The sequence below is a fragment of the Bufo bufo genome, chromosome 5, assembly GCF_905171765.1.
Source record: "Bufo bufo chromosome 5, aBufBuf1.1, whole genome shotgun sequence".
Taxonomy (NCBI): domain Eukaryota; kingdom Metazoa; phylum Chordata; class Amphibia; order Anura; family Bufonidae; genus Bufo; species Bufo bufo.
Genome location: NC_053393.1, coordinates 110363161 through 110381516, shown reverse-complemented (window position 1 = coordinate 110381516; position 18356 = coordinate 110363161). Strand labels below are relative to the sequence as shown.

Here is an 18356-nt window from a genome sequence, read left to right as displayed (position 1 = left end):
GTGACCTCCCCTGTGCTGCGCTGCCCTAACAGTGACCTCCCCTGTGCTGCGCTGCCCTAACAGTGACCTCCCCTGTGCTGCGCTGCCCTAACAGTGACCTCCCCTGTGCTGCGCTGCCCTAACAGTGACCTCCCCTGTGCTGCGCTGCCCTAACAGTGACCTCCCCTGTGCTGCGCTGCCCTAACAGTGACCTCCCCTGTGCTGCGCTGCCCTAACAGTGACCTCCCCTGTGCTGCGCTGCCCTAACAGTGACCTCCCCTGTGCTGCGCTGCCCTAACAGTGACCTCCCCTGTGCTGCGCTGCCCTAATAGTGACCTCCCCTGTGCTGCGCTGCCCTAACAGTGACCTCCCCTGTGCTGCGCTGCCCTAACAGTGACCTCCCCTGTGCTGCGCTGCCCTAACAGTGACCTCCCCTGTGCTGCGCTGCCCTAACAGTGACCTCCCCTGTGCTGCGCTGCCCTAACAGTTACATTCACAGTACAGGGCTCCAGATGGCAACCAAAATGGTCGCCAATGCGACTTGGAATTGCAAAATGGCGACAAGACTTTGTAGTCTTGTCGCCATTTGCGCCTAAACCCTCCGCTGCTCTGCCTCTAAGAAAAAAAGGCTTTCATCCAGCAGAGACACGCTGCAGCCGTCTGCTGGATGAAGATCCGCTCGCTCACACTACTCGGCATAGAGGGTGGGCGTGGCTTGGGTTCCCGCATCTTGTGCTTCCGCTTCCAGCAGTCTGCTTCTGAATTCACATGACGTCTGTGAGATCCCGGCCCGGAGTCCTGCTGAGTGCAGGAGCGCACGGCGTCATTGGTTGCTATGACGCCGTGCGCTTCCTGCTGCCGCCGCAGTACAGTGATACACTGGTTACCAGTGTATTACTGTACTACGGCGGCAGCAGGAAGGGCACGGCGTCATAGCAACCAATGATGCCGTGCGCTCCTGCACTCAGCAGGACTCCGGGCCGGGATCTCACAGACGTCGTGTGAATTCGGCACTCCTACATCGCAAATCCTGTCAAGCTCCTAGCAGACCTTAGACTCCAGTTTTCCCTCACAACGAACTGATGTGACTAACAAGTCTCAAATTTTGCCGCTTACCCCCTCGCTGCCTGGTTCCTTGGTTTCCAACACCTCAAGTGCATTTGAATCCAGCCCCATAGACAAAGGCCCCCCTTTTCAGGGACCAGTCCATAGTGTCCTTCCTCCAGACACACCACCTGATCCCCCAAGAACAGACACATTATCCCATCAATGGACCCTTCTGCCTCAGAAACAGAACCAGAGGCGTCTCCACTGAAAAAGTGCAGACTCCTAACATTCCCTCTGAGATCCCTAATGGAGCTTCTCCAAACATTCTCCCCTGGATGGGCTCCCCTCACCCATCCAGCAAAGTAAATCATCCTGAATCAATGGATCTTTCTAAGGGCAAAGAACAGGGCTACAGGTTCAATGGTCGCCCTCGGGCTGAGAGACCTTATAGTCGTAGGTCACGTGGTGATAGGTTATCCAGCTCCAGACACTCAGACTTCGGCCTCTTGCACACGACCGTATGCATTTCGCAGTCTGCAAAAAATGGTTCTGCATAAAATCCGGATGACGTCCGTGTGCATTCTGTATTTTGCGGAACGGATCAGCCGGGCCCCTAATAGAACAATCCTCTCCTTGTCCGTAATGCGGACAATAATAGGACATGTTCTATTTTTTTGCGGAACAGAAGTACGGACATACAGAAACAGAAAGCACACGGAGTAACTTCCGTTTATTTTGCGGACCCATTGAAATGAATGGTTCTGTATACGGCCCGCAAAAAAAACAACGAATGGAATGGACATGGAAAGAATATACACGTTCGTGTGCATGAGGCCTTAGATGGCTTATATGCTCCTAAGCATCCCAGCTATATTATATATATATATTTTAAATTTGGCGACTAAAAATTTCATTTAGCTCCTAAATTTTTCAGGTTAGGAGCCAATGGCTCCTTCATATTTTTTTTAGTCTGGAGCCCTGCAGTACCCCACCCCCTTAACAGTGACTTCCACAGAACCCCTTCCCCGCAGCCTTCCCCCTTAGCTGTGATCTCCACAGCACTCTGATTCCTTAAACAGTGACATCCACAGCGCCCTGCCCTTTTAAAGGTGACAGTGAAGAAAAATTGCTGGGTTGTTATAGAAACCTGGTATAAAACTATGTGTATCGAGACTGGAGGACCTGCCAGCTTCTGTTGGCTGATAAGGGTCATGTGACTGTGTGTATGGCAGTTGGGGTATGGGTGAAAGACCTGTGGGTTTTTATTGGCTAATGTAGGTCATGTGATGGTGCCCTATTTGCAAATTTGGTGCAGATCGCTCCAATTGTTTGTCTGTTCGTAAAGGACAGATAGAAATGAATTTTTATATATATATGAGATGATGCATCTCTGGAATTACTGTGTGCCAGAAAGTGAGATGTATGCCAACTTTTCTGAGGGCACATCCGTGCTATTTATTTTCATGCTTCTGCCCCTATAAAGGAAGTGCCAGATTTGGCACCTAATGGGGACAGAGCCAACCGGTCCCATTGATGGGTATGTGGATACTGAGGGTATATTCACATGGCTAAAATCTGCCACTGATTCAGCAGTGGAAAACTAGCGCTTTCAGTTGCTAAATTCACAACCAAAACTCGCCAACAGTTTTCCTATTGACTTTAAAGGGAACCTGTCACCTGGATTTGGGGTATAGGGCTGAGGACGCGGGCTGCTAGATGGCCGCTAGCACATCCGCAATACCCAGCCCCCATAGCTCTGTGTGCTTTTATTGTGTAAAAAAACAATTTAATACATATGTAAATTAACCTGAGATGAGTCAGAGCTTGGAAATATGACTCTTCTCTGGTCACACAAGTAAGATATAACTCTTATGTTAATTTGCATAAAAAGCGGGAAGTACAAAAATGCATAATACTTATTGAATTCATCTGCAAATGAAATTAAAAGTGTAATTTATATGTTTAGGGTAACACAATAAACATTTAGAAACGCTCAGTGAGGGTAGCATAGTAGAGGTGACAGGTTCGATTTAATGTTAAAAACTTGCGTACACAGTGTATAATGGTTGTTTTTTTTGTAGCTGATTTGAAAAGCGTTTGAGAAGTGACATGACATCTTCCAAAAACGCTAAACCCTTCACCAAATTAGAAATCTGCCACCAAAAATAACCTGTTTTCAGCTAGTAATCTGCTTCTGATCAGCTGCTGATTTTGCAGTGTGAACTTAGTCTTAGGAGAGTTTTTATTTCCGTATGCAGGACTTGCAGATGTGAATGTTACCTAAGGCCTCCTGCACACGACCGTTGTGTGCACCCGTGGCCGTTGTGCCGTTTTCCGTTTTTTCGCGGGCCCATTGACTTTCAATGGGTCCGTGGAAAAAACGGAAAATGCACCGTTTTGCAGCCGCATCCGTGATCCGTGTTTCATGGCCGTGAAAAAAATATGACCTGTCCTATTTTTTTTCACGGCCAACGGTTCACGGACCCATTCAAGTCAATGGGTCCGTGAAAGAACACGGATGCACACAAGATTGGCATCCGTGTCCGTGATCCGTGGCCGTAGGTTAGTTTTTATACAGACGGATCCGAAGATCCGTCTGCATAAAGCTTTTTCAAAGCTGAGTTTTCACTTTGTGAAAACTCAGAACCGACAGTATATTCTAACACAGAAGCGTTCCCATGGTGATGGGGACGCTTCTAGTTAGAATACACTACAAACTGTACAAGACTGCCCCCTGCTGCCTGGCAGCACCCGATCTCTTACAGGGGGCCGTGATCAGCACAATTAACCCCTTCAGGTGCGGCACCTGAAAGGGTTAATTGTACTATCATATCCCCCTGTAAGAGATCAGGGCTGCCAGGCAGCAGGGGGCAGACCCCCCCCCCCCTCCCCAGTTTGAATATCATTGATGGCCAGTGCGGCCCCCCCCCCCCCCCCCTCTATTGTAATTATTCGTTGGTGGCACAGTGTGCGCCCCCCCCCTCCCTCCCTCTATTGTAATAATTCGTTGGTGGCACAGTGTGCGCCCCCCCCCCCTCCCTCCCTCTATTGTAATAATTCGTTGGTGGCACAGTGTGCGCCCCCCATCGGCCCCCCCTCCCTCTATAGCATTAACAACATTGGTGGCCAGTGTGCGGCCTCCCATCTCCCCCCCCCCCCCCATCATCATTGGTGGCAGCGGAGTTCCGATCGGAGTCCCAGTTTATTCGCTGGGGCTCCGATCGGTAACCATGGCAACCAGGACGCTACTCCAGTCCTGGTTGCCATGGTTACATAGCAATAGTACAATAGTAGAAGATTCATACTTACCGGCTGCTGCGATGTTCGTGTCCGGCCGGGAGCTCCACCTACTGGTAAGTGACAGCCTCAGGTCTGTGCGGCGCATTGCTAAATGAACTGTCACTTACCAGTAGGAGGAGCTCCCGGCCGGTCACGAACATCGCAGATCCCAGGTAAGTATGAATCTTTTACTATTGTACTATTGCTAGTAACCCGCTGCCACCAATGATCGGGGGGGGGGGGGGGGGGGGAGATGGGAGGCCGCACACTGGCCACCAATGTTGTTAATGCTATAGAGGGAGGGGGGGGCCGATGGGGGGCGCACACTGTGCCACCAACGATTTATTACAATAGGGGGGGGGGGGCGGGGGGGCGCACACTGTGCCACCAATGATTTATTACAATAGAGGGAGGAAGGGGGGGGCGCACACTGTGCCACCAACGAATTATTACAATAGAGGGAGGAAGGGGGGGGGGGGGGGGCGCACACTGTGCCACCAACGATTTATTACAATAGAGGGAGGAAGGGGGGGGGGAGGGGCCGCACAGGCCACCAATGATATTCAAACTGGGGAGGGGGGGGTCTGCCCCCTGCTGCCTGGCAGCCATGATCTCTTACAGGGGGATATGATAGCACAATTAACCCCTTCAGGTGCGGCACCTGAAGGGTTAATTGTGCTGATCACAGCCCCCTGTAAGAGATCGGATGCTGCTAGGCAGCAGGGCGCAGTCATGTACACAGTTTGTAGTATATTCTAACTAGAAGCGTCCCCATCACCATGGGAACGCCTCTGTGTTAGAATATACTGTCGGAAATGAGGTTTCACGATCTAACTCATATCCGACAGTATATTCTAACATAGAGGCGTTCCCATGGTGATGGGGACGCTTCAAGTTAAAATATACCATCGGATTGGAGAAAACTCCGATCCGATGGTATGGGACTCCAGACTTTACATTGAAAGTCAATGGGGACGGATCCGTTTGAAATGGCACCATATTGTGTCAACGTCAAACGGATCCGTCCCCATTGACTTGCATTGTAATTCAGGACGGATCCGTTTGGCTCCGCACGGCCAGGCGGACACCAAAACGACTTTTTTTTCATGTCCGTGGATCCTCCAAAAATCAAGGAAGACCCACGGACGAAAAAACGGTCACGGATCACGGGAAAACGGGACCCGTTTTTGCGGACCGCAAGAAAATACGTTCGTGTGCAGGAGGCCTAAGGGTACGGCACGCGGTACAGATTTGTGTGCAGAAATCCTGCATGAAGTCTGCACCAAAAACCTGCACTGCTTATCACAGTTTTGGTGCATTTTTGTGTGTTTTCCTGATTAAGAACCCCATTTAAATCTATGGGGTACACCACTCTGCAGAAGGTGCGGAATCGCACAGTCACATGCTGTGGATTTTAAAATCTGCACCTACGCACCTAAGGGAAAAAAACAAAGCATACATGATATTTGTCAAAACATTCACTTCGCTGGTGATGTATTATGCTACAGTCTTTCCCCATGAAATCCGCGCAGCCTCCCTTAAAGCGATTCAGTTACCCGGATGCTTAATAATTAGTGATATAGTTACGCTGAGAATTATTTTCCTCCACAGCTATCGGTGGATTCCCTCCAGTTCCTCCTTTTCCTTTATGTGCAACAAATTAATAAGGTCTCTCTTCGTACTTCTCTGATTGGGGATGAATGGCCGAGTCCCAGAGCAAGATCACCTACTCCTGATTCAACCGGGCAATCAAACTTCCATAACAAGGTAAAAAAAAACTTTCAAATGATGCATTAACCCCTCCAGTTCCAAGCCACTTTTCACCTTAAATCCCAGGCCAATTTTTGCAAATCTGATGCGTCACTTTATGTGATAATAACTTTGGAATGCTTTTACTTATCCAAGCCACTCTGAGACTGTTTTCTTGTGACACATTGTACTTCATGACAGTCATACTTTTGAGTTAATATATTACCTTTTATTTATGAAAAAATCCAAAATTTACCAAACATTTTGAAATATTCGCAATTTTAAAAATTTCAACTTCTCTGCTTTTAAAACGAAGTAATACCTCCCTAAAATATTTTACATAACATTTACCATATGTCTACTTTATGTTGGCATCATTTTGTAAATGCTATTTTATTTTTTTAGGATGTTAGAAGGCTTAGAAATTTAGAAGCAATTTTTAAAATTTTCAACTAAATTTCCAAAACCATTTTTTGAGCACCAATTCAGTTATAAAGTGATTTTGAGGGGCTTACGTAGTGGAAACCACTCATAAATGACCCCATTTTAGAAACGACACCCCTCAAGTTATTCAAAACTGATGTTACAAACGTTGTTAACCCTTGAGGTGTTCCACAAGAATTAAAGGTAAATGGAGGGGAAATTTCAAAATTTAACTTTTTTGGTAGATATTTTTTATGTTAATCAATTTTTTTCTTGCAACACAGCAAGGGTTAACAGCAAAATAAACCTCAATATATATAGAATAAATAAGGGTGAGCACTCAGCAAATGGCATTTTGAAAATAAAAGTTTAAACACTAAAATATTAAAATAATAAAATAGTTAAATACTAGATGAAGGATAAAACAGTATCAACAATTTCATATATAAGCAATTCACATGTGTTCACATATCGCATAGATATGCATAGACGTACATTAGACTTATTCAAAACATAATCTCTTTATAGGATGATATATTGATATGTTATCCTATAAAGAGATTATGTTTTGAATAAGTCTAATGTACGTCTATGCATATCTATGCGAATTGTGAACACATGTGAATTGCTTATATATGAAATTGTTGATACCGTTTTATCCTTCATCTAGTATTTTACTATTTTATTATTTTAATATTTTAGTGTTTAATTAAACTTTTATTTTCCAAATGCCATTTGCTGAGTGCTCACCCTTATTTATTCTATAGCTATTGTTTTCTGACCAGAGAGTGGGTGTCCCTCTTGCGGGTTAGCAGCACCAATTCTGTGATCACGTCTTGAGTGAGCCACCATCTTTGACTACTTGATTAAACCTCAATATATATTACTCTAATTCTGCAGTTTACAGAAATGCCCCATATGTGGTGATAAACTGCTCTATGGGCACGTAGCAGTGGTCAGAAGGAAGGGACCGCCATATGGATTTTGGAGGCAGATTTTGCTAGAATGGTTTTTAGGCACCATTTTGTATTTGAAGAGACCCTGATGTACCCCTACAGTGGAAACCCTCAAAAAGTGACCCCATTTTGGAAACTACACCTCTTAAAGAATATATTAAGGGGGCTACGGAGCACTTTGACCCCCTAAGGCCTCTTTCACATGGGCCAGATTTCCGCGCGGGTGCAATGCGTGAGGTGAACGCATTACACCCACACTGAATCCGGACCCATTCATTTCTATGGGGCTGTGCACCTGAGAGGTGATTTTTCATAGAAGTGAATGGGGCTGTGTGAAAATCGCAAGCAAGTGCAGATGCGGTGCGACTTTCACGCATGGTTGCTAGGAGACTATCGGGATGGGGACCCGATCATTATTATTTTCCCTTATAACATGGTTATAAGGGAAAATAATAGCATTCTTAATACAGAATGCTAAGTAAAATAGTGATGGAGGGGTTAAAAAACAAACTATAATTTAACTCGCCTTAATCCACTTGTTTGCGCAGCCCGGCTTCTCTTCTGTCTTCTTCTTTGAGGAAAAGGACCTGTGGTGACATCACTGCACTCATCACATGGTCCGTCACATGATCCATCAGCATGCTGATGGATCATGTGACGGACCATGTGATGAGCGCAGTCCCTCCTTAAGATCATGTGACGGACCATGTGATGAGGCCGGGTCCCTCCTTAAGAAGCTCTCCACGGAAGTTCTTGTTCCCTGTCCTGGATGGAGGCGGACTCTCTCAAGGGTGCTGTCATGGTTATAAGGCAAAATAATAGCATTCTTAATACAGAATGCTAAGTAAAATAGTGATGGAGGGGTTAAAAAAAATAACCAAAACTATAATTTAACTCGCCTTAATCCACTTGTTCGCGCAGCCCGGCTTCTCTTCTGTCTTCTTCTTTGAGGAAAAGGACCTGTGGTGACATCACTGCGCTCATCACATGGTCCGTCACATGATCCGTCACATGCTATTATTTTCCCTTATAATCATGACAGCACCCTTGAGAGAGTCCGCCTCCATCCAGGACAGGGAACAAGAACTTCCGTGGAGAGCTTCTTAAGGAGGGACCCGGCCTCTATCCACCAGTTCCTGTTTCCTGTCCTATGGATAGGATGCTTTCTGTGGAGAGCTACAAAGGCTGCAGGGCCCCGTCGGTGTATTATATCCATAGGGGTTACCTGGTACGGCTCCACTAGGAGCCGCCTAAAGTCTGGATTTCCTCCCTTCCTGGGCCTGGCTGAGCCGAGGGGGTATCCGCTTGCAGTCCAGCTGTCATGCCGGAACCTCCTGGCAGTGTTCAGGAGGTCCGGGGCCTCTTTCTTCCGCAGGCCGCATCCCTTGTGCCATTACAGAGGCAGGGGGCGGAGCGGGACTCTTGTTCTCTCGTTTAGGCGCGGACCAAAAGTGACGTACGTCCACTTCCGGTGTTTGGAATGCACGGTGTTACGGAAGTAGAGGAGCGGAAGGCCGCATGCGGATTTCTCCAAGGGGCCTTACCTGGGGTATTTAACCTCATCAGTGCGCAGGTGGAAGGGTGCCAGCCAGCCTGAGATGACGTCTACAGACCGAGTCTATGGAAGACCCTCCATCTCGGCACTATACCTTGGAAGAGGAGAGTGGTCGTCGCACTGGTGACCAGGACAACCTCGATATGCGATCGGTATTCCTGGTGGGGTAAGGGGGTTAATCCCCAGTATTATTCTTACAAGTTCCTTATTCTAAGGTGACCATTCTGTTTATTTATTCCTAGAATACTAGAAAGAGCCCTAGGAAGGCGACTTCTAAGACACATGGAAAAGAATGCGCAACTTGTAGGAAAAAGTTAACCCCTCCTGGCCAAAGTTGCTTTGCCAGCACTGTATTAGGCTACTTTCACACTTGCATTCGGAGCGGATCCGTCTGGTATCTGCACAGACGGATCCGCTCCTATAATGCAAACAATGGTATCCGTTCAGAACGGATCCGTCTGCATTATATTTCTGAAAAAAATCTAAGTCAAATTGTTAGTCAGACGGATCCGTCCTGACTTTGCATTGAAAGTCAATGGGGGACGGATCCGTTTGAAATTGCACCATATTGTGTCAACGTCAAACGGATCCGTCCCCATTGATTTACATTGTAAGTCTGGACGGATCCGTTTGCCTCCGCACGGCCAGGCGGACACCCGAACGCTGCAAGCTGCGTTCGGGTGTCCGCCTCCTGAGCGGAATGGAGCCAAACTGATGCATTCTGAGCGGATCCTTATCCACTCAGAATGCATTGGGGCTGTACGGATCCGTTCGGGGCCGCTTGTGAGAGCCTTCAAACGGAACTCACAAGCGGAACCCCGAACACAAGTGTTAAAGTAGCCTATTATATAAGATGGTAGAAGAAGATTTACCCATCATTTATGCAAAGTATCAAGAACATGGTGAAATCCGAGATCGTGGATTCTATGAAAGAATTTAAGAAATTCCTTTGAAGATCTAGGGGCTTTAACCCCTTAGGGACCGGGCTCATTTTCACCTTAAGGACCAGGCCATTTTTTGGAAATCTGACCAGTGTCACTTTAAGTGCTAATAACTTTAAAACGCTTTGACTTATCCAGGCCATTCTGAGATTGTTTTTTCGTCACATATTGTACTTCATGACACTGGTAAAATGAAGCCCAAAAAATAATTTTTTTTGCACAAAAAAATACCTAATTTACCAAAAATTTGGAAAAATTTGCAAATTTCAAAGTTTCAGTTTCTCTACTTCTGTAATACATAGTAATACCCCAAAAAATTGTGATGACTTTACATTCCCCATATGTCTACTTCATGTTTGAATTATTTTGGGAATGATATTTTATTTTTTGGGGATGTTTATAAGGCTTAGAAGTTTAGAAGCAAATCTTGAAATTTTTCAGAAATTTACAAAAACTCAATTTTTAGGGACCAGTTCAGGTCTGAAGTCGATTTGCGAGGCTTACATAATAGAAACCACCCAAAAATGACCCCATCTAAGAAACTACACCCCTCAAGGTATTCAAAACTGATTTTGCATACATTAACCCTTTAGGTGTTGCACAAGAGTTATTGGCAAATGGGGAGGAAATCAGAGAATTTCATTTTTTTGCCTAATTTTCAATTTTAACCCATTTTTTCCACTAACAAAGCAAGGGTTAACAGCCAAACAAGATTGTATCTTTATTGCCCTGACTCTGCTGTTTACAGAAACACCCCATATGTGGCCGTAAACTACTGTACTGGCACACAGCGGGGCGTAGAGGGAAAGGTTCACCGTATGGTTTTTGGAGGGCTAATTTTGCTGGACTGTTTTTTTGACACCATGTCCCATTTGAAGCCCCCCTGATGCACCCCTAGAGTAGAAACTATATAAAAGTGACCCCATCTAAGAAACTACACCCCTCAAGGTATTCAAAACTGATTTTACAAACTTTGTTAACCCTTTAGGTGTTGCACAAGATTTAATGGAAAATAGAGACACAATTTCAAAATTTCACATTTTTGGCAGATTTTCCATTTTAATATTTATTTTCCAGTTACAAAGCAAGGGTTTCCAGCCAAACAAAACTCATTATTTATGGCCCTGATTCTGTAGTTTACAGAAACACCCCATATGTGGTCGTAAACCGCTGTACGGGCACACGGCAGGGCGCAGAAGGAAAGGAACGCCATACGGTTTTTGGAAGGCAGGTTTTGCTGGACTGTTTATTTTTACACCATGTCCTATTTGAAGCCCCCCTGATGCACCCCTAGAGTAGAAACTCCAAAAAAGTGACTCCATTTTAGAAACTAAGGGATAGGGTGGCAGTTTTGTTGGTACTAGTTTAGGGTACATATGATTTTTGGTTGCTCTATATTACACTTTTTGTGCGGCAAGGTAACAAGAAATAGCTTTTTTGGCACGTTTTTTTTTTTGTTATTTACAACATTCATCTGACAGGTTAGATCATGTGGTAATTTTATAGAGCAGGTTGTCACGGACGCGGCGATACCTAATATGTATACATTTTTTTTTATTTATGTAAGTTTTATACAATAACTTCATTTTTAAAACCAAAAAAATGTTTTAGTGTCTCCATAGTCTAAGAGCCATAGTTTTTTCAGTTTTTGGGCGATTATCTTGAGTAGGGTCTCATTTTTTGCGGGATGAGATGACGGTTTGATTGGCACTATTTTGGGGTGCATATGACTTTTTGATCGCTTGCTATTACACTTTTTGTGACGCAAGATGGCAAAAAATGGCTTTTTTTACACCGTTTTTTTTTTTTTTTTTTTTACGGTGGTCTTCTGAGGGGTTAGGTCATGTGATATTTTTATAGAGCCGGTCGATACGGACGCGGCGATACCTAATATGTATACTTTTTTTTTATTTAAGTTTTACACAATGATTTCATTTTTGAAACAAAAAAAAAATCATGTTTTAGTGTTTCCATAGTCTAAGAGCCATAGTTTTTTCAGTTTTTGGGCGATTATCTTGAGTAGGGTCTCATTTTTTGCGGGATGAGATGACGGTTTGATTGGTACTATTTTGGCGTAAATGCGACTTTTTTTTATCACTTTTATTACCTTTTTTGGGAAGTAAGGTGGGCAAAATTTCAATTTTCTCATAGTTATATTTTTTTATTTTTATGGTTCTTGAAGATCCAGTGGGTCTGATGTCTGTATAATACAGTACAGTATATATTGTTCTGTACTGTATTTTACTTACACTGAACAGATCTATGCTTTTAGCATAGATCTGTTCAGCACCATGGACAGCAGGACGCCTGAGCAGGCGTCCTGTTGCCATGGGAACCTTCCCCGTCTGCCACAACTTCGCAGACGGGGAAGGGTAAGCACAGGGCTGAGGGGGGCTCTCTGGGGGCTGTCTGGGGGCTCTCTCCCTCTCCATCGGGGGGCTGCAAAGGCACAGCAGCCCCCCGATGGAGAGGGAGGGAGCTCCCTGACCGATGACAGTTAACTTTTTCCATACAGCGGTCCGTACGGACCGCGGTATGGAACGGGTTAAACGGCTGACATCTGCACAGATGTCAGCCGTTTATACCAGGGTGCCAGCAATGTGCTGGCACCCTGGTATACCCACTAGAAGCCAACGATCATTCATGGGGAGGCGGGTGGGGGATCGCGATCCCGCCTGCCGCACCGCCCGCCTCCCGCAATGCCCCCACCGCCTGCGACACCCCCCCCCGCACCACCCGCCGGCATCAAATCGTGCAGGGGTGCAGGGGGGGGGGGGGGAATCAGAAACTGCAAAAAGCGCAGCAAACCGCAGGTCTGAATTGACCTGCGGTTTGCTGCGATCGCCGACACGGGGGGGGGGGGGTCACATGACCCCCCTGGCATTGTGACAGGATGCCGGCTGAATGATTTCAGCCGGCATCCTGTTCAGATTAACCCCTGGGGCGCCGGAATGCCTATTTAAAGTTAGGACGTACCGGTACGGCCTATGTCCTTAAGGGGTTAAAAGATCCAATGGACAGAAGAGCTGAAGTATACCTTAAGAACGCCTGGGAAGCCTCTACTCAGGCATTCAGCTCTAACATTGCCACTACTTCCACAGCAAGATCCCTTAAATTTATGGTTACAGGACCTGGAATCCCACATAGAAAACAAAACTCCAAGAGAACAATTACTAGAGGTTTTCACTACAATCATGAAAGCGGTCGACTTTATATCAGATGCCTTAAAACGCAGGGCTAGATCCGCGGCCCTAGCTAATTCTGCAAGAAGAGCTGTTTGGTTAAAAGGGTGGTCAGGAGATACAGGATCCAAAAATAAATTACCGTATATGCCAGCGTATAAGACGACTGGGCGTATAAGACGACCCGCAACTTTTACACTGAAAATATAGAGTTTGGGATATACTCGCCGTATAAGACTACCCCTTTTTCTACACACACCAAAGAAAAATTAAAAAAGCATTAGATCTGATTTCAATATGGTAATTTTAATTCAAATAAGTATGACATGCTGTTTGTCATCAAACATGTAAAAACCACCTTCCTTGTCCTCCCTCCCTGCCTCCCAGACCCTAAACATGTGCCACCTATACCCTGAACATGTTTTTGTTATGTTATTCTTCATATTTACATTCACATATGTACATCTGCGCCGCACTTAGATACACCGCACGGAGATCTTGCACATGCGCAGGAGCGAGATGCGAGCGGCCGTGAGGATCCCGTGTATCCACGCTCGCCGCATGAAATCTCGCACATGCGTAGGAGCGAGATGCGAGCGGCCGGGAGGATGAAGGTACAGAGCAGGGGGGAGGCATACAAGGTACAGAGCAGGGGGCGGTATACAAGGTACAGCGCAGGGAGGGCATATGCCGTGGGTTACATCGCAGCTCTCAGCTGCTGGGGATACAAAGCAATAGCCCGGGCTCTCTCTGTTGATAATTCGGGCGTCCCGGCACTGCAGCGCCCGCCATACCCGGCGTATATATTTTCTAGGGCTCAAAAGTCGTCTTATACGCCGGTATATACGGTATGTGCTATTCCCTGCCAGGGGGATTTCTTATTTGGATCGATTCTGGACGATTTATTGGAGAAAGCCGCAGATGACAAAAAAGGCTTTCCATCCTCCAAACCTACAAAAAAGCGTCTGTTTTTTTTCGTAAAAACAAGAGTGAATATATTCAAGATTAAAGACAAAAATACTGGAGGAGTAACAAGGCTAGGAAAGAAAAAGGTTTCCTTTTCAGCTCCCAGTCCAGTAACCGTTCTAAAAACAGTCAGCAATGACGGTTGCATTCCGGTTGGAGGAAGGTTGTCTCTCTTTCTTCAGTCTTGGGAGAGGATCTCCGCAAGTCCTTGGATTCTGGGCGTTACAAGAGACAGGTTCTGTCTAGAGTTCGCCTCTTCTCCACTGGAAAGGATGATGGTTAAAAGTCTGGATCAAAACTCTATAAAAAAAAAAAAAAACAGGCCTTAAAACAAGAGTTACTTTCCCTTTTAAAGAAGAAAGTCTTAATAGAGGCTCCAGAGTCAGAAAGAGGGAGAGGATTTTATTATTCCCTTTTTCTGGTCCCCAAACCATATGGGACTTTCAGGATGATAATAAACCTGAGATACCTAAACCAATTCCTAAAGTACAAAAAGTTAAAAATGGAATCGGTACAATCAGCTGTTTTCGGAATGCGTAATGTCAACCCTAGACATAAAAGACGTATATTATCCCATCCCAATCCATGCAGACTCCCAGAAGTTCCTAAGGGTAGCAGCGCTCCCATTCGGAGTATCCCAAGCTCCCAGGCTTTTCACCAAGCTAATGGCAGAGGTGATGGCTCATGTGAGAGAAAAGGATATCCTAACGATACCCTATCTGGACGACATACTGGTAGTGGCAGAATCAGAAGGCACTCTGTCCTCCGACCTCTCAGAAATAATCAGGATATTGGGGGAGTTGGGATGGTGGATAAATTGGGAGAAATCAAACTTAATCCCATCAAAGAGCTGTCCGTTTTTGGGTCTAATTCTAGACTCCGAAAAACAATGCTGCTTTCTTCCTCACAACAAGATCTTCAAAATTCTGAAAGAAGTACAATCTTTAGTTTCATCAAAACACAGAAGCATCAGACAGGGGATGGCGGTATTAGGCAGGGTGACCTCCACAATTCCTGCAGTCAAGTGGGCGTTGTTGCGTTCTCGGAAGCTTCAATGGCAGATTCTGAGAGAGTGGCAGGGGTCTCTATCCCCTTTGGATGCCCCACTTCCTCTTCCATCCCATGTCATTCAGTCCATGCAGTGGTGGTTAGACCCAGTAAACCTGTCTCAGGGACTTCCCTGGAATATGCAAGAGCAGATTTCAATCACCACCGATGAAAGTCCGACAGGTTGGGGGGCATACTGTCAGGAAGATGTTGTTCAGGGAAGATGGTCTTTTCTAGAAATAAGGGATTCACAGAATGTAAGAGAATTAAGGGCAGTACTCCCTTAAAATCTTTTCCATAATTATTCCCTCAGTCTCCTTCATGCGGTGCATTTGAAAGGTTCAGAAAACAAAAAAGAGGATTTTTTAAGCAGAAATCGTCTAGATCAGGGAGAATGGTGTTTAAATCAAACAGTGTTCAAGCAGATAGTCCGCCTTTGGGGCAGTCCTCTAGTAGACATGTTTGCAAACAGGCAAAACCGGAAATGTCATCTCTTTTCGCCTTCTCCCTACTTTGGCCGAACGATCTTCTATACGCCTTTCCACCCATGAGACTAATTCCAAGAGTTCTACAGAAGCTGAGGCAAGACCAGACTAATTCTGATCGCCCCGTTCTGGCCCAGAAGATCATGGTTCACCTGGCCATGCAAACTATCAATAACAGAACCATGGATTCTGCCAGACAGACAAGACCTGCTGTATCAAGGCCCGGTTCACGATCCAGAGGTAACCAAGCTACACCTAGCAGCATGGTATCTGAGAGGTCTATACTAGAGAAGGACATTTCCAGTTATGTGATTAATACCCTCCTGTCATGTAGGAAAGACATCACTTCTTCTATATACCTAAGAATATGTATAAACTTCTTAACTTTTTCCGCGGTCCAATAGACCCTTTAGGTCCCCCTCCTATGCCGATAATCCTCGATTTTCTTCAGAACGGCCTAGACAAAAGACTAAGGGTTAGTACACTTAAAGTGCATGTTTCAGCTCTTAGTGCGTATTTTGACTTCACCGTAGCCAACCATCCTTGGGTGAGAAGATTTTTTTTTTAAAGCTGTCAGTCTTACCAGACCAATTTCCAGAATGTCTGCCCCTCCGTAGGACCTCAACTTAGTATTGTCCAGTATGATGGAGCCTCCGTTTGAACCTATACAAGATTTGTCAATTAAATTACTTTCCTTTTTAAGACTGCTTTCCTGGTGGCTATCACCAGACGTTTAAGAGAAATTTCTGCCCTTTCCACCTCTGCTCCCTATACTATGATTCTGGAGGACAGAGAAATAATCAAGCTGGACCCTACCCAAAGTAGTTTCCTTTTTTCACAGATCTCAGGACATCGTCCTACCTTCATTATGCCAAGCTCTGAATAATAAAAAAAGAAAGGAAATTACACTGTCTGGATGTCAGGAGATGTCTGCTAAAGTATCTGGAGATGACTGAACCCTGGAGGAGATCCTCTAGACTTTTTGTGCAGTTTGCCGGGAAGAACAAAGGTGATAGTCACATCCAGAACATTATATAGATAGATTGTCGCAGCCATTTCTTTGGCCTATTCCTCGGCAGGGGAGCCTTGCCCCTTGGGATTCGGGGCACATTCAACCAGGTACATTTCTACCTCCTGGGCAGAAAGAGCTGAAGCTTCCCTAGAGCAGATCTGTAGGGCAGCTACTTGGAAATCCCCTTGTACCTTCTTCCGCCATTACAAGCTAGATCTAGACTCCAGGGATCAGCTATTCTTTAGTAGGAAAGTTTTACAGGCTGTAATCCCTCCCTAGACTACTTCTATTCTAGTCTTCTCTCAAGGGTGCTGTCATGGGCATAAGGTATATATAAGATTACACTCACCGGTAATCGCTTTTCCTTGAGGCCATGACAGCACCCGCTACTTATTCCCTCCCCCCAATAATTCAAAAAAGAGTTTTGGGATGTTTTATATATTTTGGGACAGGTTCTCGCAAATAACTGGTGGATAGAGGCCAGGTGCCTCCTTAAGAAGCTCTCCACAGAAGTTCCTGTCCTGGATGGAGGCGGGCTCTCACAAGGGTGCTGTCATGGGCTCATGGAAAAGTGATTACTGGTGAGTGTAATCTTATATAACCATGTTATAAAGGGAAAATAATAAAATCTACACAGCACCTAACCCAAACCCGAAACTTCTGTGAAGAAGTTCGGGTTTCAGTACCAAACATGCCGATTTTTCTAACGCGTGTGCAAAATGCATTAAAACGCTTTGCACTCGCGGGGAAAAATCGCACATGTTCCCGCAACGCACCCACAACGCCAGTGTGAAACCAGCCTAAGTGTTTTACGGACTTTGGAAGCACTTGGTAGTGAAAATGAAAAGTTTCATTTCTTCCAATAAAATGTTGCCTTAGCCCCAAAATGTTGCCTTAGCCATATGGCTTTTGCAGTGCCGATTTTTATGGATTGGTTTACGGGTGCCATTGGTTTTAACTTTTACTAATTGTCTTATGTGGGGGCTCTTCTTTTTTTTTTTTTTCTTTTTTTTTTGTGTGGGATTAGGTGACATTTTTATTAGTACCATTTTGGGGTACATACGACTTTTTGATTGCTTGGTATTACACTTTTTGTGAGTCAAGGTGAAAAAAAATTGCTGTTTTGGCATAGCTTTTAAAAAAAATAAAAAATTCACCTGAGATGGCATATAATGTGATATTTTCCCCTCACCCACAACAGCACCACAAGAGAGAGGAAAAGACAGGAAACCTGAGGTACAAAAAGGTGGAGACTCCCCTCCAACTTCAGTATTTTTTCCTGTCTGTGGAGGGGAAGCCTGTGGTATCACCTTCTCTCCCCATGGCGGCCCTAGTTTACCTGCGGTCCCGGTATGGTTACGTAGCACAGTGGTGCGCGGTGGGGCTGGCAGAGGCGTGATGGGTGAGTTCCTGAGCGCTGGTGGGCATGATACTTCAGTGCGATGTAAAGCACTAGTAAGTATCGCGCGCTGAAATGGAGATTCTTTTGAAACCCGGGGGGGAGGAGCATCGGCTCCGCTCTGTGGAAGGAGGTTTCCGGATCCAGTAAGAGGCATGGAGCGCACGTATACGCGGCAACGCATCACGTGGTTTGGGGGAGGTGCTTAAAAGCACAGGAACCCGGAAGTGAGTTGCCGGCGTCTTTCCTTTTCGTGCTTGCTGTAGGATACAGGAGCTGTTTACTCTGGTGACAACTATGGAGTAAGAGAAAAAGGACAACACTGAAGAACCAGTG

General features: G+C 45.5%; 1 protein-coding gene across 1 annotated transcript in view; it reads left to right on the top strand.

Moving 5' to 3' along the window:
* Positions 1–18356, top strand: part of TBCCD1 (TBCC domain containing 1) — a 139999-nt gene that overhangs the window by 14696 nt on the left and 106947 nt on the right. The window contains exon 2 of the mRNA XM_040432835.1: positions 5917–6072. Coding sequence (XP_040288769.1) covers positions 5917–6072 — 156 coding nt within the window. The remainder of the gene's footprint in view (positions 1–5916; positions 6073–18356) is intronic.